Source organism: Phyllosticta capitalensis, assembly GCF_038381095.1.
Source record: "Phyllosticta capitalensis strain CBS 128856 chromosome Unknown BKA78scaffold_8, whole genome shotgun sequence".
In the NCBI taxonomy this organism is placed as follows: domain Eukaryota; kingdom Fungi; phylum Ascomycota; class Dothideomycetes; order Botryosphaeriales; family Phyllostictaceae; genus Phyllosticta; species Phyllosticta capitalensis.
Window position 1 is genome coordinate 1,403,624 of NW_027117446.1, and position 23,216 is coordinate 1,426,839.

General features: G+C 54.7%; 6 protein-coding genes across 6 annotated transcripts; 4 read left to right on the top strand and 2 right to left on the bottom strand.

The window, feature by feature from the left end:
• Positions 1–3,107: 3,107 nt before the first annotated feature.
• Positions 3,108–4,828, top strand: BKA78DRAFT_178383 (uncharacterized protein). Its single transcript, XM_066883371.1, has 4 exons — positions 3,108–3,518; positions 3,622–3,729; positions 3,795–4,177; positions 4,238–4,828. Exons 1-4 carry the CDS (start codon positions 3,363–3,365, stop codon positions 4,704–4,706), a joined length of 1,116 nt encoding a protein of 371 aa, XP_066742070.1. The 5' UTR covers positions 3,108–3,362; the 3' UTR covers positions 4,707–4,828.
• A 760-nt stretch (positions 4,829–5,588) lies between these two features.
• BKA78DRAFT_178372 (uncharacterized protein) lies at positions 5,589–7,883 on the top strand. Its single transcript, XM_066883370.1, has 2 exons — positions 5,589–7,473; positions 7,628–7,883. Coding segments are annotated over exons 1-2 (1,752 nt in total). The 5' UTR covers positions 5,589–5,722; the 3' UTR covers positions 7,629–7,883.
• Positions 7,884–10,002: 2,119 nt separating this feature from the next.
• On the bottom strand, positions 10,003–12,892 carry BKA78DRAFT_254848 (chitin synthase, class II; the record flags this gene model as incomplete). Its single annotated transcript, XM_066884938.1, has 2 exons — positions 10,003–11,297; positions 11,347–12,892. The coding sequence occupies 2 exons, from the start codon at positions 12,890–12,892 to the stop codon at positions 10,003–10,005; spliced, it is 2,841 nt and encodes a 946-aa protein (XP_066742072.1).
• Positions 12,893–13,927: 1,035 nt separating this feature from the next.
• On the top strand, positions 13,928–16,966 carry BKA78DRAFT_381747 (uncharacterized protein; the record flags this gene model as incomplete). The annotated part of the gene is made up of 3 exons (XM_066893018.1): positions 13,928–14,429; positions 15,185–15,692; positions 16,842–16,966. The coding sequence occupies exons 1-3, from the start codon at positions 14,334–14,336 to the stop codon at positions 16,964–16,966; spliced, it is 729 nt and encodes a 242-aa protein (XP_066742073.1). The 5' UTR covers positions 13,928–14,333.
• Positions 16,967–18,041: 1,075 nt separating this feature from the next.
• BKA78DRAFT_355021 (chromosome segregation protein Csm1/Pcs1-domain-containing protein) lies at positions 18,042–19,613 on the top strand (the record flags this gene model as incomplete). Its single annotated transcript, XM_066891830.1, has 3 exons — positions 18,042–18,891; positions 18,942–19,337; positions 19,387–19,613. The coding sequence occupies 3 exons, from the start codon at positions 18,042–18,044 to the stop codon at positions 19,611–19,613; spliced, it is 1,473 nt and encodes a 490-aa protein (XP_066742074.1).
• Positions 19,614–21,767: 2,154 nt separating this feature from the next.
• On the bottom strand, positions 21,768–22,884 carry BKA78DRAFT_178423 (uncharacterized protein). Its single transcript, XM_066883372.1, has one exon. It carries the CDS (start codon positions 22,528–22,530, stop codon positions 21,913–21,915), a length of 618 nt encoding a protein of 205 aa, XP_066742075.1. The 5' UTR covers positions 22,531–22,884; the 3' UTR covers positions 21,768–21,912.
• Positions 22,885–23,216: the final 332 nt, after the last annotated feature.

The window sequence follows — 23,216 nt, forward strand, 5'->3', positions numbered from 1 at the left end:
TCATTTCTCCCATCCACCATCATCGGCAGAAGCTTTCTCCAGGGTTGTCGATCAGTAATTGCTTACCCGAAGCCGTCAAATCTTTACAGAATGGCGCGTCAACTCATGGGGTATTCCACATCGCCTTAGGTGGCTGCACAGCACATGCTTCGGCCGGTCAAGATGTTGGAACTAATCAATCAAGATAACCTCGCTAGGCTCTTTTTTTTTCACTACGTCCTCTGTCATTTCAAACATTTCTCGGTTGCCAATTGATCTTTCATCTCCTTTCAATTCTAAAAATACCTCCGCAATCAACCTCCAGCCTTTGGTCGTTCCTTGAGTAAGTAGCACTTGGCCAAAGCGGACCTGCAGAGACAAAAGAGGAGGAAGAACAACCCCCAAAAGAATAACAAGCATCAAGTCAAGTCCATGCGTCTGATACGCGCTTCTTGGCCTTGTCGACACGCGTGTGCTCCTCCAGCGCCAGCGCAGCAATGGCGACAAGCTGAGCATCGATATCGTAGTAGCTAGCTCTGCCGCGCCGCCTTGGTCTTCGTCTTTGACGCACAAGGAGGCAATCTGCATGTTGTGCCTTTTGCGTTTCCACTTTGCCGTTGGTTTTCCCCTGTGCAGCTGGCTGGGACAGACAAGCTACAGCAGCAAGTTGCGTATCCGTAGTGACAAGGTCAATGCAAGAACACATGGTACGCAGAAGAGTATCCATGCAAAATGGTGGGCGAGAAATGACAGACCAAAAAGAATGAAGCCAATGGCGCGTTGTTGTGCTCGAACTCTCGCACTATGGCATGCTCTTTTTGGTTTGCTGCTCGGCCAAAACCGAAAACTCCTTGTGACAACCACACGGCTCCTCTGGAGACGGTCGCGGACAAGGAGTCTTCAGCAATTTTGCTTCCGAAGGATTCAATTTATAAACAAGACATTGTGGGAAAAGTCAGTCACATGCTTGCACATGTCCTTCCATATAAATTGTCAGCATCAAAGGCATTCCACAGCTCCTCATACAGCCAGGTTGTGAAAAAGAGCACACTCAACTACTTTTGCTGTGAGTGATACACGAACAACGAAAAGCAATGAGAAGCTTTTCAGTCCCTGCTGGCTGCAAGACTGGAAGCTTCAAATCTCTCACAAAAGACACGATTGATGTAGGATACGTATCCAAATTCTTCGGCACTGCAATCTACAGCCATCTTGCGCTGACTTTTCTACTTCTGCCCCGACAAGACCCGTGCGAGCAGAAGTCATATAAAGTAGCAGATTTCGATATGGCAACAATGATCCGCAACCCCAGCGCATCTAATCTTGCTCATTCGCAGCCCATTTCTTTGCTCCTTTGACGTAACCCCATAGTTTCCATCCCAGGGAACACAACAGGATGCGGGCAGCGGCATACAAATGCCGAGCAGGAGGAGCGGCGCGAGATGGACGGGGCCGCCCGTTTCCGTCCGTCTTTTCATCTGTCCATCCCGCCCGTCCGCCCGTCCGTCCGACACATCCCGACCACTTCATCGACACTGCTTTCGGTTCCTGCCCAGGCGGGTTCGACAGGTGAAAAGGCTACGAAGGGAACAAGGAGGGGTACCGCCACTTAAACACATCTCGCGGATACAAGAACTTGCGCTACAGACAAGACCGAAGACGTGAGTCTGCTATACCAAGTCCCGGAGAAAAGGCTTCACGACCTGCTTGACGCGAACAAGCTATGTTCCTACCTACCCTATCATGCTCGGCGATCTTCATCCATGCGATCAATCTCTGTCCCCTCCGCCTGTATCTCTGCTGCCAAGCATTACACATTCGTCACTTCAGCCTAGCAATCACATCACCAAAGTCAGTAAAATGACGCCCAGAGAATCGCTCTTTCGGACTTCAGCTGCCCCGACTAATCCATAGATCAGTAAATTAGCGTGCCTATATCCCTCCAGTACACAAGGGATCGCTGTACGGAGCTTCCATCAGGGGAGCGTATATCCTTGCATTAAGACTGTCTGGGGCCAATGAGGTCCACGATGATGCTCAAAATTTGTTTCACCTTTTCCCATTTTTTTCTGCAATTGGACGCTGTTTCGTTGGGCAATAATAATCAGGATTCCAGTCACGACGGACGCTATTGCTCGGGTTCTCGGGCCATGGCTCGTATGTCGTATCCCGCACCTACTGTACGATACGATGATGGCAATACTTGCTCGAACTATTGAAAAGAGACCCCCGCCTGCTTACTGCCTATTTTACCTACTACTCGCGCAAACGCCCCCTTCCAGCCACACTTGACGGCTATTTCAACGACGCGGGGAAAAAACAAATGGGGGAATAGACTTAGTTGCGCGCCGAGCCTTGCAGTGTCGAAACAAGCCTTTTGCAGCCTGCAGGAGATGCTTTTTCGTATGCGAGTGCGAAAACGCAATCACGGGCAGCCTCATGTCATGGCCTGAGACTTTCACCAGAGGGCGTCCACGTATGCGGGTGGAGCAAAAGCAGGCGTTCAAGGCGGGAAGATCTTTCGACACCACCATAGGCACAGACAGCGGTAGTGAGAGCAGATCTCAGACCGGCCCTGCGTTGCGCGTGCAACGGTGATCGGCGTTCTGGACGCTTCGTGAGCATGCATGGCGCCTTTTGAGGATGTAGGTGGTTGAAGGTTTTGCTTCTTGGACGCGTTGCTTGCTTTTCTTTTTGCTGCTGCTCGCTGGCCGTCGACCAACCATCCCCGACGCGTATGCAGGAACATCGCACAGCAGCAACCCCCCTCAGGACGACACGTTATGGCCAGCCACAAGTGGGGTCGCCGTTGGGCCAAGCGGTGCCATGCTGGGATGTTCCCCCAGGACAGCCAGGTCTCCTGCAGTCGCATGGCTCAAAAGCTTAGGTAGGCAGCGCGTCGGAGCTCAGAGCTGCCCATGGTGTTTTGCCGTTGCGGACTCTTGTTTGATGCCCGCCGGGATGTCGGGTTATCCCAGACGGGCTCGCTGTGCGGACAGTAGAGCACTGTGGTCGGCGGTGGTGGTGGTGGCTCCAACAAATATGGTCCAGGCCGCCCATATCATGGTTTTTTCTTCCATTCTGCCAGAGGCCAGACAAGGCCATTCGATAATGCGTTGCGGGCTTGTCGTCAACTGGTCCTCCCCGGCTCCCCGACTGACTGACTGATTCACTAACACCCCCGTCGATCGTTGGCTGCGGTCCACCAAACTTACTCTCCCTCTCTGATGTGCAGATACTTTTCGACCTGAATGGGTTTGAGCCAAGACCCTTGATCGCTTCTAATCAACCATTAGGTTGTGCCTGGCTGCCTGCACCCACCCGCCGCGAACCTGACCTAGGTACCACACGACGGTCAGCCCGCCGCCGCCGCTCTTCTTGCCATGTCCCACTTCCCCAATGAGGGCCCTGGACGGAATCTCTTCACCATCACCGTCTTTCTGCTGACGCTGTCTTGGATCATTGTCATCATCAGGGTCTTGGTGCGATGGCGCATACGGAGTTTTGGCGTCGATGATGTCTTGATGTGTGTTGGTCTGGTAAGTTACCCGCCTTTAACCATTTGGTGTCCCCCCAATGCCTGTTCGGTGGCTTTTGCGTCTGGTCGAGGCGCAGTGGGCTGACTGAGGCTGCTATCCACAGGTCTTTTACACGCTGGCGTGCCAGGCCACGATAACTATGACTTTTTACGGAGTAGGCGATGTCTTGAAGAATATCACTTCGCAACAAGACATCGTCAGCGCACAAAAGGCACGTCGCACCCTCGGAACTTGCGCCAACGGGTGAAGCAGGAGAGGACTAACAGAAAAGCGCAGTGGTCATTCTTCTTTCAGTTCTGGTACTGCCTCGGCACCATCCCAATCAAGGCCAGCATATGCGTCACGCTCATGCGCATATCATACCGACCAATCCACCGCTACGTGCTGTACTTTGTCGTCTTCCTGACGGCATTCGGTGCTCTCTGGTCAGACATTGCCATCCTGGCCAATTGCAAGCCGGTTTCGGCGACGTGGGACACTTCCAAAGGCCACTGCAGTAGTCCGAAGAAGACGCTGCTCCCGGCTTCGTACGTTCTGTCCACCACGTCGATAGCCAGCGATTGGATATGCGCTGCCATGCCGGTTGTCCTGCTTTGGCGCGTGCGGTTGATGAAGGGCGTCAAGGCTTCTTTGGTTGTTGTGTTGGCACTAGGCGCGCTGTAAGTCACGCCTACCACTGTCGCTCCTGACATGCGCGGCTGATCATAGTCAATGTTTAGCGCGAGTACTGCCACGATAATAAGGCTCGCAAACGTCGTATACTACACGCGGCATCCCGAGGAGTTTCTGCAGGAACTGGGCTCCGGCGCTATGTGGTCGATAGTCGAGTCGGGGGTCGGATTGACGGCCGGCTCACTCCCAACTCTTCGACCCCTGATGAAGCGCATCCCAGGCTGCGCTGGAAGCGTGGAAGAAATGACACCCAGCAGTGGGACTGGCAGGACGAGCAGAGGGTACCCGCCGGGATTGCAGCGACTCCCGTCGTTCAAGCTGGATAATCTCCCGCATAATTCGAGCAACACCAACTGCACCGGTTGGGCAGCGGCCGGCGACACGCAGGATCAGAAGAGCGCGGCGGCGAATGAGGGTGAATCCACTTCTGGGAGTCGGATGCACATTGTTCTTGAGAATCAGGTGCATATTGAAGGCGAGGGAGCGAGTAGGGCGCTTCCACCACAAGGGCGATGACGACGCGGGAGAGCCCAGTTGCCAACAAGAGGGCCTGTATGATATATGGACGACTGCATTAAAAGGAAAAGATGTTTCTGTCAGCCATGGACATGAGAGCTGTAACGCATTTTGGCGTAAGGTGCCTGTCGGAGGCACCAGAACGAGGAGGTGGAGTTGAAGCCGAGGCTGAGAGCGTCTCCACCAACAGAGAGTCGGACGGGCCTTTAGATGGCCTGAAGGATGAGCAGACCCATCACGATAGATGTCCGTCACGTGTGGAGATAGCAGACGGGCCGTAGATGGTTTCATGGCGGCCAGATGGAGACAAGCTCCGGCGTGCTATCGTGATGGTGGCGGAGAGTCCGGATGGATTGCAGAGCATCATGTCGACTGCACGGCGGCAATAGTGCTGGATTGGAGACAGACATCAGCCCATCAGACGATCAAGCGACAGTACCGGCGGGCGTTGCTGCGGCAGATGCTCGAGTTGGTGTTGACCCTGGTCTCTCCGTCTCCCTGCCCTGTTCTTCTCCACACCCGGCCGACCCCGCAAAGCGCCAATCGCGCCCGCCTTCGCCCGCTGGCGCAGTCCGCCAGCCCGTCTCTTGTCTACCTCGACCCTACCTTACTCCCTTCTTCTTCAACCTCGCTCCTCTTTCACCTTTGTTCTTCAGCCTCATTTCCTCCACTCACTCCGCCACCAAATCTCCTACTCTTTCTCCGTGTGCAATCTTCTCCAACCTCTGTCCCTGGTACGTGCTATCCGTGTGCAAGGATCCAAGCTCCCAGCTCTCCCCGCACCACAGCTACCTTATCCGCCGCCCTTGGGCTTACACCACCTTACTTGCCTTCGTCTCACCTCTTCTTTTTCTGCTGATTCCGCTGGATGTTCCAATATTGCTACTCGTCTTGTATCCGCCATTTCATCTCCAAGTCACTGACCACCATCAATTGGCAGATCTCACGCGAGTCTGGACCTGCCGTCTGACACATGAGCCCGACCCTCTCCTCGAGTCCTTGCCTCGTCCGCCACCATGTTGCCACATAGAACGAACAATGGCGTCGTCAAAGCCGCTCTGTCCAAAGCCTCGCACCCACCAGCTTACACCCGTAGCATTGGCGGTTGGGGCAGGAACCGTTGGCCGAGATGGAAGGCAGACCCATTCGATGAAGAGTGGAGACACTTTGAGAGGCGGATGGATGCCTTCCGCCGTGAGGTTGACAAGGATCCGTACGAGGCCATCTTTGGATGGTCGAACCGTTTACGCGAGGGCGAATCATCATCGCAATCGCCAATACTGCGACCCTGCCGCCGAACGTTACCAGTGGGTGGCGTGTCCGCCCAAATTGTCGACGGCACGGAGCAGAGCCCTTTGACACCAGCCAAGGATAGAACAGACGCTGCACCGATTCCCACCCAGCAAGCCTCGTCATACCCTCATGTGATACCCTTCGAGTCAGAAACAGTTGCGACAAGTCGTCTTGAGTATGATCCCATAAGTGGCCGCATGGTTGAAAAGTCATCAAAAGACGTGCAGCCTGGAGAAGCCGCGGCCCAAGATGGACTATCAAAGGCCAGCTCAATATCATCACCTCAAGAAACCGGCTCCGCTGCTGCAGAGAACCAGAACGACCCATGTGCTTCTTATGACGCATCCAAAGATTACCGCGACCCTCGTGATGACGCTTTGAATGCCTTTGATGCCAAGCAAAAGAAGACTCCAGCACCTCGTTTCGAGGACTGGTACGCGCGACAAGGCTTGGATCCGCCACCTCCCAGGGAAGAAAGTGAGCCCAAGAGACGGTCTGTAAGCGCGCCATGGTATAAGCCAGAGCACGATCCGGAGAAGCCATTCACTCCCGCCGAATCAGTCGAAACTCCCTTTGGCCGCATTCGAAGGAACAAGCTGCCCGAGGATGACATTGATCTTTTGACCGCTGACGATATCCGGTCTCGCATGGGAAGGAGAAGAACCAAAGAAGATACCCGAGATGACGTGGAGGTTCAGAGACTTGCTCAGGACTTTGAAAGAATTCGCAAGGCCGATTCTTTTGAGGATGAGGATGGCAGTAAAATCGAGCTACCGGTCCGCCGCACGTCATCGCAAGATGTGGCCCAAGAGTCGGCCCAGAAGACATCCCAAAAACCAACTAGACAGCCAACAGCCGAGTCACCGGGACTGGAAACCGCTCTCTCACGCCACGTAAATCGGGCAAGTTTTGACGACGGATACTCGAAAGACCCTATTGGACTGCAAACCTCGTACTTAAGGGAAAAGGAGTCTGGTCGCGACCTTGCTGCCGACATTTCTGCAAAGGAAGTGCCTGAACAGTACGACGACGGATATTCCCGGAAACCCACAGGTCTACAGACATCGTTTGAAAGAGAGCGCATGTCTGGGCAATCTCTCGAAAGTGAATTGCAGGCAAAGGCGGAGCCTGAGTTGATGGATGATGGCTACTCCAAGGATCCCATGGGTCTCGAGACATCTTACCAACGGGAGCTTGCATCTGGGAAGAGTTTGGAGGAGGAACTCAGGGCAAGGGGCGAAGCTGAGGCAATGCCGGATGACGGGTACTCCAAAGACCCCACAGGCCTACAGTCTTCTTACACTCGCGAAATGGAGGCTGTTCGGAACGGCGAGAAGAAGTCGCTTGCAGAGGAGCTTGAAGAGGCGCCCATCGGTGCGGGATTCTATTCGAATGTCTGCTCGGACAAGTTTGCCACCCCCAAGTCTGTCGAGCAACGTCGCAAAGAATCATCGCCTGAGGTTGTCAAAGACTGGTACGGCTACTCCCTGCAACCACTTGATCTTGAGACTTCGCATGAACTGGAGCTTGAAGAACGCCACACGAACCAGCGCAAGAGGGTTGGGCATGAGAATTCCAAAGACGCAAGCAAACCCTTTAAAGATACAAGCTCGGTAACACCCAAACAGACAAGCTCAATTGGTGCCCAGGATGCCAAAACTCCATCACCACTTGAGGCCAAGAAAGCCCTGGACAACGTGAACGGGCTCTTCAACGATGTTTCCCTATCCAGAGCAATCCGCGAAATTTACGAGAAGCACTACGGCAAAATCACCTACGACCATCGGCAACCGGCAACTCCACTGCCGGCCTCTGCACACCCCGAGAATGAGGGACGTCTGGACGAGAGTATTCACCAAAGCCTCGTGGACCATGAAGCCAAAAACCCCAACAAGTACAAATTCAAGCCTGACAATCTCGAAGCTGAGCTGGCCGCTCGGAACCGCGCTGTCAAGGAGGTTCCAATCAAAGAGACCCGCGAAGAGAAGCTGGCAGAGACCTTGAACACTGCGCAAGCCGCCGCGCCCCTCTCCAGTGAGAGCAGCAACTCAAAGACCCAGGTGCGACACTACAAACTGCTGGCCTATGATCGTAGCTCGCGGACTGTCGAGACTTCAGAGACGACATCAACCGTCAAGTCATCCGGCGAGATGCCTGTCTCTCTGAGCGTTGCTCTCTCCAAACTTGCCAACCCAGTCAAGTTTCTGCCTCACCTCAAGCAACTCGGAAAAGAAGGCTACGAGCCAGTCGCCAGCACGGCCGACCTGCTCGTCCTCCGGCTCCGCGATGGCCATGCTGCTCCCTCCGACGCCGCGCGCTCCAAGCCCCTCCGTGCCAACCCCGTCGACGGCACCACCATCCCACTCCCGCCCACCCCCACGACCATGAGCCCCACCGGCTACGTCAACTTGGATCCTGTCGTCGACCAGCCGGACAGCCGCAGCGCGGCATCGGAGACCAACCGCGCATCTTTCGATGACGGACATGCTGCGTTTAGGAGCGCCCCCTCGGGCCACCACCACGCACACCGCAGCGGCAAAAAGGTGCGCCGCACCGAGGCCGTATTCACCGGCCAGCAGCGCGCCAAGGCGGAGCAGGAGAAGCGCAATCGGCGACAGGGTGTGCGCACCGTCTTGACGACGCTCATCTGGGCCACGGCTACATGCTACATTGCTGGCGTCGCGGGCGAGGTCGCCAAGGGGTACTGAATCAGTGGGTGAGACGTCGTCGTCGCTGTGTAAAGGGAGGAATTGGACGCACGGGACACGAAATGAAGCAACGCAACAACGCATGGATGGAACGGGATTGGGTTCATTCATGGGGGTCCTGGGTAACTTATGACGGGCGGAGTTTCTTTGATTTTTTGTTTTTTCTTTGTACTGATGTTGAGGTGGATGTGATTATTTCCTGTCATCTGTCGTTGCTCTGCTTCTGTCGAGATGGGAGGCGCTGGCTATGTGGGTCATTGGCTCAATCTTCGCTCTCGACATCATTGAATCTCTCTGCTCATGCAAAGTATCTACTACCTACATAGCTTGACTTCTTAGACGTCAATCACAATTTTTTGTAGTCTTTCAAGGCCTAGTGTGTGGCTGAGGCTGAAAAAAAAAGCCCCAGGACAGTGAGGGAGGGGAGGGGCTTGTGTCTGTTGCCCTCTTTGGTCATGGTGATGGATGGCTGTCAGTCAGGGTGTCAAGGCAGAGGCTGTGGTGGGGTCTCACTACTCTCGACGACTCCCAGTCTCCTTCTGCCTGCCGCTCTGATGATCCCCCTACCTTCACTTCGTCTTTGCTTGTGATGGTTGATATGCGGAAGATGTGATGAGCATCAACTGCAGTCTGCCACCTCGACGAACAGGGTCAATGGAAAAATGATGATGATGATTTGTACCCATATATTATCCAAGCCGAAGGGAACCAACCCTCGAGGTCCCTCATGCAAGCTCGCGTGGCATCGGTAGTTGACATGAAGAAGATCATCAGAGGTATCATGCATACATGTACATAATGGGTGGGGGGCGTTGAAGAATAAGTATATAACGAAAAGAAGAAAACCAAGAAAAGCTTTCGTGTCGACATCTCTTTCGCTCGCGCTGTCGCATGATGATGATGATGATGATGATGCTTGTCGAATAAGAAGAAAAGCCCCGGTGAAATGGAGGAAAAGGAGGAAATAAGAGGAAGAAGGAAAAGGAGACGGAAATGATGCTAGTAGTGTTCAAAGAGACGGACACCCAGAGCGCCTGATTACCCCTGTTCTCTCGTTCTACCGCCGCCTGCATGCGACCGCGATTCGTCTCAACTGCTTCTGCTGTGTCAACTGTCCAATGCAAAACGGCCCGCTTCATGCTTGCCTTGCCTTGAAAGCAAAACCCCTCGGGAGGCGTGCGATCCAACAACCCCCGATCCGCCAATTCTTTCTGCGACTACCTTTTCCAAGGAGACACCCTCACATTGTGAAGACGACGTTCATCTCATACCAGGGACGACATCTCCACACTGGCTCAACGGCGGAAGACCCGCCTCGTCTTGTCACCGACCCACGAGCCCGCCGCGCCAGCCGCCGAAATGGGAGCATCAGCCCAGCCGAACCAGCGGTTGCGCCTGCGATAGCTGGCATAGCTACCGCCGCTCCAGCGCTTGCTCGAGGCATTGGCCGACGAGGCAGCGCCGGAGCCGTCGGAGCCGTTGTTGGACGAGCCCCAGCGCATGCCCCAGCGCATCTTGCCCTCGGCGACGCTCTGGACGATGTTGATGACGGCAAAGGCGCCCGAGCCCAGCGCGCGGAACAGCGCCACGGCCGCCACGCTCCACAGGATGAACTTGAGGTAGAAGTTGGAGCCCACGTCGCCGACCGGGTACGCCTCGGACACGGCCATGGCGAGGACTGCGTTGGCGATGAGCCACACCACCACCATGTACGTCCGCACGGCGCGGTAGTAGTCTTCTTGTGCCTGGCTCTCCGAGACGCCTGGGGATGGCACCTCGATGCGGTCGCGCAGGTTGCGCAGCGCCTCGTCGTAGCACGAGTCGATGTCGAGCTGGTCCGACGGGATTTCGAGCTCGACGACGCCGGCCGTTGCGCTGCCGCGCGCGCTGCCCAAATCCGTCTTTGCTACGTTGTCACCCTTGGTGCCCCAGGTGACGTCGTGCGCGTTGCAGAAGGCGTACACCTGCAGCGTGCAAATGTAGCTGGGCAGCAGCGCGAAGTACTGGCCCGAGCTGGTGAACATGTGCCACGGGTCCAGGTACAGGAACGACATGAGGAAGTAGAGGCCGATGGTCGAGGCGGTCGACACAATCATGTTGGTGAAGATGTTGTTGCCCAGCTGGAACTCGGTCGACGGGTCCTTGATCTGCGTAATCACAATGTAGAGCGAGGCAAACGTCGTGTACACCATGATGACGCCGTACACAATCATGCTGAACAGGAACATCTTCTTTGCGCCTTGCGGCCGATTTCCCATGGACAGGATGAACTGCGTGCAGATGAGGAGCACGCACGCGTACCGCAGTATCACGAAGATGACTTTGCCGATGTTGTGGCCGAACGGGTCGAGCTTGGGATCCGACAGCGAGCCGGCGATGAAGTAGAAGGTCAGGTAGAAGTTGGCCAATGAAAAGTACGTGAAGAGCAAGCTGACGAACTGGTACATGAACTCGATGTGCAATAGGAACTTGCGCCAGAGCGTGTGGTCCGTCAGCCAGACTTGCTTGAAATGGAGCAGGGAGTAGACGGCCGCGAAGAAGGCGCCGTTGAGCCAGCGACGTCTTTGCGAGATGAACTCGGGCACGGCATCTGTGAATGTCAGTTTCTGCATGCGACAAGCTTTGGTACTGTTGCTTACCTGGCACGTCAGTCTCGCCCGTTGCGCGCTTGACATACTTCAAGACCCATCGCTCGTTCCTCTTGGCCACCAGCTCCCAACACAGAATACGATCTTCAGCCAGGTACATGTTTGCGGTAAAGACGTCGGCGTCCTGTCCGTGTAGCGTCTCGCCCTTGAAATATTGGCTCAGCGGGCCATGTCCCGTCTCATCGTTCTGAAGTGCGTGGTAGCGGTACGCACTCAGGGCTCCAGGAAGCACCGTGATGTACCCAAAGACCGATTCCAGTGGCTTGTCCAGGATATTGGACATTTTGTACTCGAAGTTTTGCGACGCCACGAGAGGGTTGAGTAGGCCTAGCCAACCCTTGCCCTTTCCGGCCTTGATTTCTCCTGCCGCTCCCGCGACGTTCGAGTCGGTATCAAACGCCTTCCACAGGTAATACAAAGACTTGGGGCCAGGCTTGGTGCCGACGTCGAGCAAGATGCAAATGTTTGGGTTCAGCGCGCGACCAAAGGCGTTGAAGAACCAACGGTGCGAGTTGAGCTTCTTTGCGTTCTTTTCCTTGAGACAGAAGATGATTTGGCATGGCACGATGCCCTTTTCTGCTCCCTTGAACTTGAGGTCCGCGTCGAGCGATACCTGGGTTGTGTACTCGTACACGTGAGCAGTAACCTCCTTGTCGTTGACAGTGTTTTTGGCGATGCCCTCTTGATAGCATCCCATGGCTGCGAGTGCGTCGAGGACTCGGGGGTGCACTTTGGACCGTCCGTCGGATATGATGCAAACAACAATCTTTTGCCAGCCGTCCTTGCCCCACGTCCGACTCTTTGCACGCGAGCAAAAGTGCGAAATGTTCCTCATGACACCGTGCATGGTGCGCGTAAAGTCAATCTCGTTCTCGTTGTACATGGTGATGGCGATGAAGAGCTCCGTCTCGCGCTCCGTCGGACCAAAGTTCTGACGCACCTTGTACCCATTGTCGACAAAGTCGTCAGGGTCACAGGTCACGGCCGTGTACCGCATGTGCGTGAACTCGGTGCCATCCTTCCTGGGAAGAAAGCTGTACAGCGTGGTAGGGATCTTACACTCGAGAATGAGCTCGCCGTTGACGAGTTTGACCTCGCGCTTCTCCATCCTGGCTTCACGGGCTCCACGGCGTTCTTGTTTACCTGCTGGAGCAGGTCCTACGTGCTTTTCGCCGTAGAATTCGTCGGTAAAGGTCGAGTGGCTGTTGAAGGAATCTACACTGTGCAGCTCGGGCCTCTTCTCGTCATCATCGGGTCCAAAGACATCGTCCTCGCCGTCAATGTTGATGGTAGCCTCGCTTGCCTTGGAGTCTGAAGATCCTGGGCGTCGGGGAAAGAGGGGCTGTGGAGGCAACGGACGTCTGGCACCGCCTGCGTAGCGAGACGAAGGAGTTCCTGGCCGAGGGCTGCCATTAATGTCAACAGGCTCAAAGCCTGCGTTGGACACAGGCGGACGAGGCCACTCTGAAGGACGGGTAGGTGACCAAGGTCGGGTGGGAGATGTGGAGCGTAGCGGGCTGGCGGTTCGCCATGGCATGTATGCGTCGTCCATGTCCGGTGGAGGCATTTGGGGGGCGTCATCCAGGACTGATGAGCCGGGGAAAGGTAGGTCGGTCGTCGAAGATTGGTAGGTGGGCTGGGGCCTATCAGCAGCTTCTGGTGAGTCTTCTTCTTGGTCGACAGGTTTGCGCTTGACGCGAGTCTTGAGCTTGACGGTCTTCTTGATCTTGTCGGTGCCGCGTTTGAAAGCAGATTTTGGTTCAGGGTCAGATGGTGGAGGAGGGGCTTGAGTTGTAGACAAGGACTCTTCCACTTCGCGAAGAAAGTCGGCAATGGCGTCTTCGGCATGCGAAGTTGCTGGGGCATGGTTGATACCATCATTCGCCGCTCTGTCGGTTTCCATGTCCGGGTAGCCGGTAGGACCGTGAGGCGAGGAATGAGAGGGTGGAACATCAAAACTAGTAGCTTCAGGTGGAAGCGCCGCTGAAGGGTTGGGGTTTACTGACGGTGGAAACTCTTCTAGGTCGTCGCCATGAGTCAATAGACGCATGGTTGCGCCGCCTTGCTGGTGGGCTTGTGGGTATCTCTCATCATCGTCGTAATAACCAGGAGGGGCGCCGTAGCCCGAAGGACCATCGCGAGGGTCCATGGAGCAAACAAAAGCGCAGCTTTGCGCGGAATGTGGACAGTGGAGTCGGAATGCGGGTGATTTTCAGGACTGGCACTGTGGGGGATCGCTGTGACGTCTGTGGGGTATCGAGCAACTGGATGCAATGATTGTCCTCGCAGAGGAGCAGAAATGACAGAATACCAGCGGATGAAAATTGAAAAGCAGCGACGGAAGGTGGCAAGACGGCAAAGTGAAAAATTGCCAGGTGGTTGTCGTGTGGATGCAGAGGTATACAAGGCGGCTGGATGGTGGCTGGGACATGCAGCCTTCCTGGTAGTAAACATGGCGTTGCCAAAGTGACGAGTCAGGGTCGCCTTATCGATAGCACGGACCATCGGGGTCTGCCGACCAATCATCGAAGCTCCCGGTCCGGCTTGGCCCCCTACTTCCTTCAACACGACTGTTGGCGCCTGCCCTTGCTTCAGAAATGAAGCGCCCTCCTCATTAGGTTGTTGACATCCTTTGTTTGTGCATCGGCCACGAAACGCCTGTGATGCATCAGCCATGGGTTTTCTACTGGTTCAAACGAGACCCTACACCTTCAACCACGTCTCCAGATGAGCGTCTCTGCGAATCGCGTCACACAAACATCAATGTCCCTGAGAGCCAGACCTTCATTTGTGCTTTGACGAAAATTCAAAGAGTATCGCCCGCAGGCGGCCGCAAAAGAATTGTCGTCATCAAGGCTTGACACCAAAATGCCGCGCGGCAAACGGAACGCATCCGAATCGCCAAAAGGGGTTGTTTGAATTAGGGAGCATTCAAGCACCACTGCCTTGTCTTGGAGTTGAAATTTCTTGTGTGGACCATGGACTGCGCCCCTGGGGAGTGCGCACTCCCGTCGCTAGAGCCAACGGTTCAACACTCTACCGGCAATTGGCCGGCCTTCTCATCCCGTCGGCTCGTACGTGCCGGCTGAGCTCAAGGAAGGGGCAGCGCAAGATGTAAGGAACCACCTCAGGCCAGTGCCTTTAGTTAAATCGCTCTGCTCTGGCTTCAAAGGGCCGACACCGTGTGCTGGAGATAAGCCCGCCCTGGCCGCACTCGCAGGCCTCCTGCAACTGATTAAATAGCAGTCGATATCTCTCAAGTGGGACTCGGGCTGGTGGTTCTGGATGAATGGAGTCGGCTTCCGACAAGGTCTACACTAACTTTTCCAAGCAAAAGCAAGTTTGTCGTCCGGTTCACTCTTGAAGCGTCTATCACTGGTCCCAGCACTCCTTCCTTGTCTATCCCGCGTTTTGCATGCAAGCACAGCCACTCCCTGACGCGTTTTGGGAAGGAAAACCTTGAACCACCAGAACACGGCTTCAATTATTTCTCCGCCTTGCTTTGATGGATATCCTCAATTTTTGCCAATGTCTCGAGCGATGCTGCTAAGCGTTGTCTTGGTGTTCTTCGTCTTGCTTGCATTGCCTGTCTGTTCTTTGCCTGTCTCTCATTTGCACCGAGATGGAAGAAGGAACAGGCGAATCTTGGACCCTGCCTTCCATCCTGAGCACGGCAGAATCATCAGTCCAAGGCATCTAGTTCTGAAGGTGGATTGTCCGGATTGTCCTTTGGGAGACCTTGTAAGCGACGACGACTGGAACCAAAAGGATGCAACGCTGGTAAAAGGACCCGATTGAAGGCTTCGCATCCACCTCTGATTGATGGCAGATATACGACCTCGTCATCCCGGAGAGAATCTCTCAGCAAGTATTATGGAAGGCACAGGAGCCTCGTCAGCCTGGAGTCCACACAAACTTCTATCCGCCGGGACCATTCATCGGAGCCACTCCTTTTACCAGGGGTGTCAACGTCGTCGGACCACCATCACTCACAGTGGACGACTACCTGGCTGGCGATTCCAACTACGTCCCCCTGGAAGTTCCAGGAATCGTTGGAGCAGTCAGCATACCGAACCGCTTCGGCTGGAACATCACGCGAGTCTCTTACATCAACGGTCTCTGCTACGCCAACGGTCCGGGTCAGCAAGATCTCACCAACGTACCGGTGGCTTTCGTTTACCTGCTGCACCGGCCGAACGAACAGATGGAGATCATTTGGTGGGAACTGCAGGACGTAAACGAATTCCGCGTCGACACATCGGTCCCCAAAATGCCACCACTTCTCGACAGGAAGCTCCTCCACGACAACCGAGCCTGGCTGCAACCGCAGTGCGACTGTAGAAACCTGTCGGATCAGATGGCCCGATGGTTGGTGTTTGGTGTACTGGCCGTGGTGATGTTGATCGTTGGGGCGTACTTTGAGGGCAGGGTGGTTCAGGGGCGCGACCAAGGTGGATGCTGCGACTGCGAAATTGGAAAGTCTGATTTGGATAGTTGTACAGACAGCGACAGCGTTGATGAGGAGCTGGAGGAAAGACTGGAGAGACACCCCTGACATCACCTGCGGCGAGGCGAGCAGGAGATCCTCGTCGGTGGCCTTTGCTACTATTCTTTTCTTGTAAATTGTTATAGGGAGCTAGCTCCCCAAAAACAATGTTGTCCAACGGCCCTTCTGGTGAGACCAGTATTTGATGCATCGCCGTCAGGGATGGACCGAGGGTCTAGAGCAGCAATGTCAAAGCTTCAGCTGCCACTGATTTGCGCCATGTTAGGAAAGAACGACGTAGCTCTTTGAAACAATTACCTCAGGAAAGCAGTCTGCAGTAGAAGATTGTAACCTCCAACAATGAATTGCACAGACCCTCATCTCATGTACTGATTTCAGTCAAACAGATGCCGGACTTGCTTCCCTTCTCACGCACACTTGTCACTGGCAGCAGTGGTGGCATCGGCAAAGCGGGTGCCTCATACATCAAAATTGTTCTAACTGGACACACCAAATATCCTCTACCTAGTGACCCTGAGCTGGACTTCCATATCAACAACACCGGACTTGAGCGACAGTTCGTCTCTACATTGGAAAGAGCTTGAGATGAGACAGGAAGTTGGTAGTAGCGGACCACAACCTTTCCATCATTCCCAAATACCCAAAATTTCAGATCATATCCGACGGAAGTTCGCTGGTGCATCGGAGGCGCGCAAACCGCTCCCATTAGGACGTGCCATTACAACTACGACACCCACGCCTAATGGCCGGGACTATTGGGCGTACCTTGAGGACAATCGGCCTGAGTTCGACTCTCAGCGGTGGCTTTCGTCTTTTTGCCCTTTTTTTGCTCGGTGTTCCTGTCGCTCCTGCCACAGTTTAGAAGAGGCACCAGGCGCGTTTCTGGAAATGGCAGACAACGGAATCAAAATTGAAGGGCCCCTCCCTCCACCTGACCATGGCCGCTTGTCGCACCTGCGCTTGTGAGCCAAAACCAAAGCCAACCCCGACGCCGGCGCCAGCGCCAGAGCTCCCATTATCACCGCCTCCAGCGTCCTCGGCTTCGTGCCCTTGAGCATCATCAATTCCTTCTACAACGGCGACAAGGCGTGGCTGCATCTCTAGAGCATGAATCTACGAAAGCAGTTGTGCGGGACGGGGCTTTGTGTCGTGGAGATTGCGCTGCCGCCTGTGACGATGGATTTGCATCGCTAGAGGAGTGATCTCGATGAGAATAAGAAAGAGAAGAACCCGGATGCGCTGGAGGTGGAGGAGTTTATGCGGGAAGTTGGGAGTGCTTTGAGTAAGGGGAGGGAGACGTGGTATGGAGCGTTTGAGGAGACATGACAATGAGATGGTTCGCTTTCTTCGCTGTATTTCTCCAGAGGCATCGGAAGTTTGCAAAGATAGAGAGATTGAAAACGATGAATGACAATGAGTTGATTTGAAGCGTCGCCATGACAGTATCTAAGCTTCGATTCTATGAGCTGAGTGGCTATAGGCGGCATCCATCCAGTGGGAGAATATTCGTAGACAGAAGGCCGAATAGTTATGAGAGGCTTATTTAAGGGACTGCGCACTGGGGTTGACGTCTTCTTTGACATCCAACATATTTTGATCATTTGGATAACTCGTGGAAAAGAATTGTGCTTGACATCCACGCAAATTCAAGTACAGTGTAGTGGGTGGCCACGAATTGGTAGATGCATCAAAAGTCGCAGAACATACAAGGGAGAGAGCAGAGCATTGGGTGAGCGAGCAGCATTCAGCCTTCCACACTGTGCAATGGAAAGGAGAGCGGGCAAGTCTTCTTGTGGAGGGTTAGGGAGGCGTCAGACCCATCCAGAATCTCCTGAAAGACCGGCAGCCGTCGTCAGGTATGCCGCGAGCCGAACCCTTTGCGGAAAAAGATACCGGAAAATTCCAGACGCGCCTGCATTTTCTCACAACGTAGACGCAGAGAGCAGTCGTAGACGAGGACGTCGTAGGTTGTTTTTGGCTGCCGATGAGGGTCAGCTAGAGGGGAGAAAATGGACTAGTCCTAAAGCGGATTAGCGCAGACGCGACGCGTTGGGCCTTCCGCAGGCCGAGGTGTTGTTGTTTACATTTCCGCCGAACGAGAAACCGCGCTGAACCATCACCGTCCGATCTTCATTCCAGCCCATCCCCGGTCGATCGCCATCAATTCCATCGCGCAAACATGCCGCCCAAGCGCGCCGCAGCTGCTACCATCTCGAACCTGGTTGACGACTCGGCCTCCGAAGACGAATTTGCGCGCGACTCCGCCGGCATGATGGTGACCTCGAAAGCCGCGCAAGAAAAAGCTGCACCAGCCACAAAGGGCGCAAAGGGAAGGCCGAAGAAGAATGCGACTACAGAAGAAGCGCCTGCGAAAACCACCAGGTCCAGAGCTACAACGAGGCGGGCGAGCGGGGCGTCTCTCGTGGTTGGAAAAACGAAAGTGACCAAGGCGAAGCCAGGTCCGAAGCGCAAGGCTTTGGCAGAGAGACCGCAGCCCAATGGAAGCGATACTGAAGAAGTCGATGATTTCGATCAGCCAGAAGGACCCAATGACCCTGCGCCGGCGAAATCCAAGCCTCGAGGACGCCCACCGAAGGCGAAGGCAGCCGAACCTGAGCCCCCCAAAAAGACCACTAGAGGCAAGAGGGCGGCGGCCAAGAAGGAGGAGGAACCCGTCGCGGACTCCATTCACGTCATCCCCGAAACGCAGCCGGAGCCCGACCCAATGGACGTGGAGCCGTCGATTGAGGAGATTCAAGAAACACAGCAGCCCGAGCCTGTACGCAGGCAAAACACTCGCGGAAGGGCTGGCTCCAAGCAGCCTCAGATGAATTCGTACAGGCCAGCTGCAAGCGCATCGGATGCCGAAAGGGCCGGTAGCGACCCAGGTCTGAGGCGCAAGCTAGGAGACATGACGAAAAAGCTTGAGAATCTGGATATCAAATATCAAAACCTGCGGGATGTGAGCATGCGCGATGCGGAGAGCAACTTTCACAAGCTGAAATCAAGTGCGGACGAGAGAGCGAAGGGTATGCAAGCGCCAAAATTCTTGAGGGGTGGAAACTGACATTTCTCCAAGCCCAGGATGACCTCATTGCAGCACTGAAGAAAGAGCTTGCAACTCAGCGTGCACAGGCCACTGAATCCAAATCACTCAAGACTCAGGTGTCGCGTCTAAGCACCGCGAATGCCGACCTTATGGCTGAACAAAAGGCCCTTCATACCGAGCTTTCTGATGCCCAAAAGAAGATCGAAACTCTGAACACCAAATTGTCTGCTAAGGTTGCGGAGACCAAGGCCCCAGGCAGTGCGGTGAAGTCGACAAAGACGGCTATGACCGGCAGCAGCGACGCAGCACTCATCCAGCAATTGAAGGAAGACCTTTACTCGGACATTACTGGTCTCATAATCCGGGGGGTCAAACGAGAAGAAGATGAGGATGTCTTTGATTGCATCCAGACAGGCCGTAACGGAAGTAAGTCGAATCCGTCATTGTCCAACGAGCGCCACTTACCAAAATCTAGCACTCCACTTCCATCTGGCCATCGAATCAGGAGGCAAAGCTTCCAGCCAAAGCTATGACGACGCCGAATTTGCCTACGTACCGCTTTTGGACGAGAACCGGGACAGCCAGCTGCTCGAAATCCTGCCCGACTACTTGACGGAAGAAATCTGCTTCCCTCGCAACAACGCGGCCAAGTTTTACTCAAAGATTGCTGAGTGTTTGACCAAGAGGATTGTTGACGAGTGAAGAGAAGGCGTGTAAAGATGCAGTTAGTATTCATTTGGACGGCATTGTGGTTAGCAATTTGGCAAAGGCGTTCCGAGTTGTACGTTCTGGGCCGGCTTTGGAAGCATCATGATACCTCTTGCTTTTATGGGAGGATACAGTTTTGATGGCATTGGTATTTCATTGTTGTTTTCCCTGGGAATTGATTTGGCGTCTTGGTGAGCAGAGTTTCTGGTCAGTCAATACATTCAACTTGTCGAGTACTGATCCAAAGCTATTCCAAGTGTCAATTAGCCAGCGTGTCTTTGGAAGCAAAGCGACGTTCGAACAACATGCCTATCAGTCTCGAAGTTTAGTGCGTCAACCGAACTAGCTTCCACCTAACCTCTCATCTATTTCGACCATGCAAGATCTGACCCGAGCTGGTTGGCATCAAACAGCGAAGACCACCGCAGGATCACAATGCTGCGATCTTGGGCTCGGTTTCGCATCGTCGTCCGCAACGCACAAAGGTCACGATGCAATGACAGCGTGTCGACATTCGACCGCTTCGTGGATAAGGATTTCGAAACGCCACGAATAAGGACCGGGGTGGCTATACGCGCAACGCACGCAGTCCCTGCCAAGGCAAGGAAGGTGTGTCCCAGAGAGGCACTTTCCGGCGACCAAAATCTGGCAGGCGCCCCCGTCCCCTGCTCCCAGACGACGCATCACATCTCTCTCCCCTCAAGTGCCGGCGCCGTTGTCGTTCGGTAGTACTTCAATCTATCTTCCGCTGGGCGGCGATATTAAGAGGAAGAAGCAAAGCACGCAAACGCTTGCGCAGCGCAGCAGCCGCCCTCCGCTCCGAACCGGGATTGCAGTTTACTCTTGGCAGCTCTGCTGCTTTTGGGTGCGCTCCGTCCGCGTCGGTTTCCCGTTTGAGGGCGGCTGCAAAACGGCCATCGTCCTCCGTGATGAGAGGAGTTGCCATTCCACGTCCACATCCACGCGTCGGCCAGTCTCTGCGTACTCCTCTTGGCCGCTTGGACTTGCTTTTGGACAGTGGTCACGGCAAAGACAAGTGCAACAGACTAGGCGAAGCAGCGGGAATGAGCAAGAGGAGCGGGGATAATTGTCGTGGTGGCAGTAGCAGAAGCCGACATCGACATTTTTTCGGCTTCTCAAACAGACGCCAGCTAACGACCGGCTTCTGTGGCGCGCTGGGGACAGCCCTGGAGCCACCTTCACCGTCCACATCAGGCCACTCAAGCGCCAGCCACATAGCTACTACAACATTAAATGTAGCCAGCGAGCAACCATTTTAACGGCGAGCGGAGGCGGTGCGAGACGACAAGCAAAAACATCACAGCGCGACATCTTGGCGGCTCCTCATGTTTCCAAAATTGGCAATTCACAAATAATGACCTATCACAGCTGTCAACTCTCCCATCTGATCTCCAACTCCACCACTGTGGTAGCATCGCGCCCGCCCGCCCATCCATCTGGTCTGCGCCACAAGTAGCCTTTGCTGTCCATACGCCCATCCCCAGGTGACTGGAGGTTGCAGCGGCGCTGTCCCTTCTTCTCTTGGCATCATCCCGGGCCCATCATTACCTTCCATCTTTTGCATCATCAGATCGAACTTGGAGATGGTGCGGATGTTTTCCGCTGTCCCATTCTGATGCGGTCATCCCTGAATGAGAATTTTCAATTTTCAAGTTTCATGAGCCAAGACTAGTTGTTGGCGCTGTGGTGATGCGATGCTACGATGAGCGGCTGGCTGGCTGCTTGGTTGTCCACGCTACTCATCGATGCGTTGAGCGGTCTGGAGGAGGAAGGAAGGGACGCCTGTCAAAACACCCGACGGAAAGGGGAAGGATGTCGTCCATGGCCACCGCTGCGCTCAATCGCCCATTCTCATCAGCCTTGCAGCTTCCCCCAAAAAAAAAAAAAAAATTAGGTACCGCCAGCGTAATTGTCCCCCGAGACGCGAGCATCGCGAGCAGCGAATCCGAGAAGACAAAGCTCTCGCGCGCCGGCCAAAAATAAACCAAATGGCTCTCTTACCAAGCACCTTCAACCCAATGCACGAAAGAGATGAGCTACCGCGCGAGCGAGTAACCCAGATCCAAACCTACCAAATGAGCGTGCGAGCATATCTACAGACGCCGCTAGCCTAGCCAGCGACGCTGACCAAGAAAAAACCTCACCACCTCGGTACATGTACCCACGATAATACGCAGAGTAGGATACTTTCCCAAAAGGAGACGCCGACATCAGACCATTTTTCCCTTTGCGGCGAGTCGTGTCGCGAGCCCATCCCCGCTGTGCATAGTGCTTATTCCTCGTTTTGCGCCCTTTGGCTGGGCCCGAGGCGCGCGCCAGGAGGAGTGGTCAAGAGGTTGCAAGCCTTGGTGATCTGACGGGTGCGAAAAAGCGTAATTGTGTTGTCGGGATGGATGGTGGTGAGGCGTTGGTGGGGACTGGTGCTGGAAGATTGATGGGTGGGTACAGGAGGGGGTTGAGAGGAGACGACTGCAGACAGAGGAGACGAGAATGAGGAGATGGTTGCGAGCGCGCGCATACACGACCTTCCATCCGTCCGTGAGCCGCGTTTGCGCACAACGGCTGCTTTCTGAGGGGCAGTGATGAGAGGGGAGAGGTGTAGGACGTAGGAGATGTGCGGGCAAATCAGAGAGGCCAGACCGGGTATCCAGAAGGACGCCTGTGCGCCACGCTGTACAAGACTACGCCACAACCTTAACTTTGTCGGGTGGTGCGAACGGTGGCTGGCTGGCTGGAACGGAGAGACTGCCTGTGTGGGCAGGTAGAGAGGAGGTGAGGAGGAGCACGGTTGAAGAGAGGGAAGGGTGAGAGAGAATGGAAAGGAGAGGTGAAAGGCAGTTCTTACGAGGTGGAGAGGTGGAGAAAGAGGGGATAGAAGGTGATGTAGCATCAGGGCACCACCTCATGATGCGCCGCGCGTTCAACGGGATGGTGTTGACCAAATGACTGGAGAAGGTGAGCCGAAGGAAATTCAGGATAGGCAAGTGTGCAGCTTCCTGTTGTCTGGTGTTTGATGAGAGGTATGTGAAGCAGGGCTGGCTGCGATTGATTGCGGTCGACCGTTGCGCCGGTACTGCCGCTGATTTAGGTACTTACTGCCTGTCCATCCAGATTGCCATAGGTTCCAAATGCCGCAAGATGGACTGTGCTTGCGGACTGTTTTCAACTTTCCAAAGTGCTGGGACCAAGTGAGCAGTTGAGCCTACGAAGGCTACAGGACTAGCAATGTAGAAAGACGATGGGGCTTGATCAATGACTGTACCACTCCACCTGGACCCCTTTTCTCAAAGCGCGACGTGTAGAACACACTATATTTGACCAGTATGTTGTTCGTACTTCGTACCGACCAGCACCAACACGCGACCTCCTCTTCCTACCCCTCCATCTCTCCCTGGATCCCAAACACGGCGAGCCCCGTGATAGCTTAGTCCTCTCCTCTGCCGTGCTTGAACCCTGCCAAACATCCTTACTAACACGCAGCAAGGCGCGCTACCGCTGTCGGGAAGAGGTATCGGTACCCTTGCCAGCAAGTTCTCTTGGACACGCTGATACTGTGGGGTAAGTACCGGTGTGTGT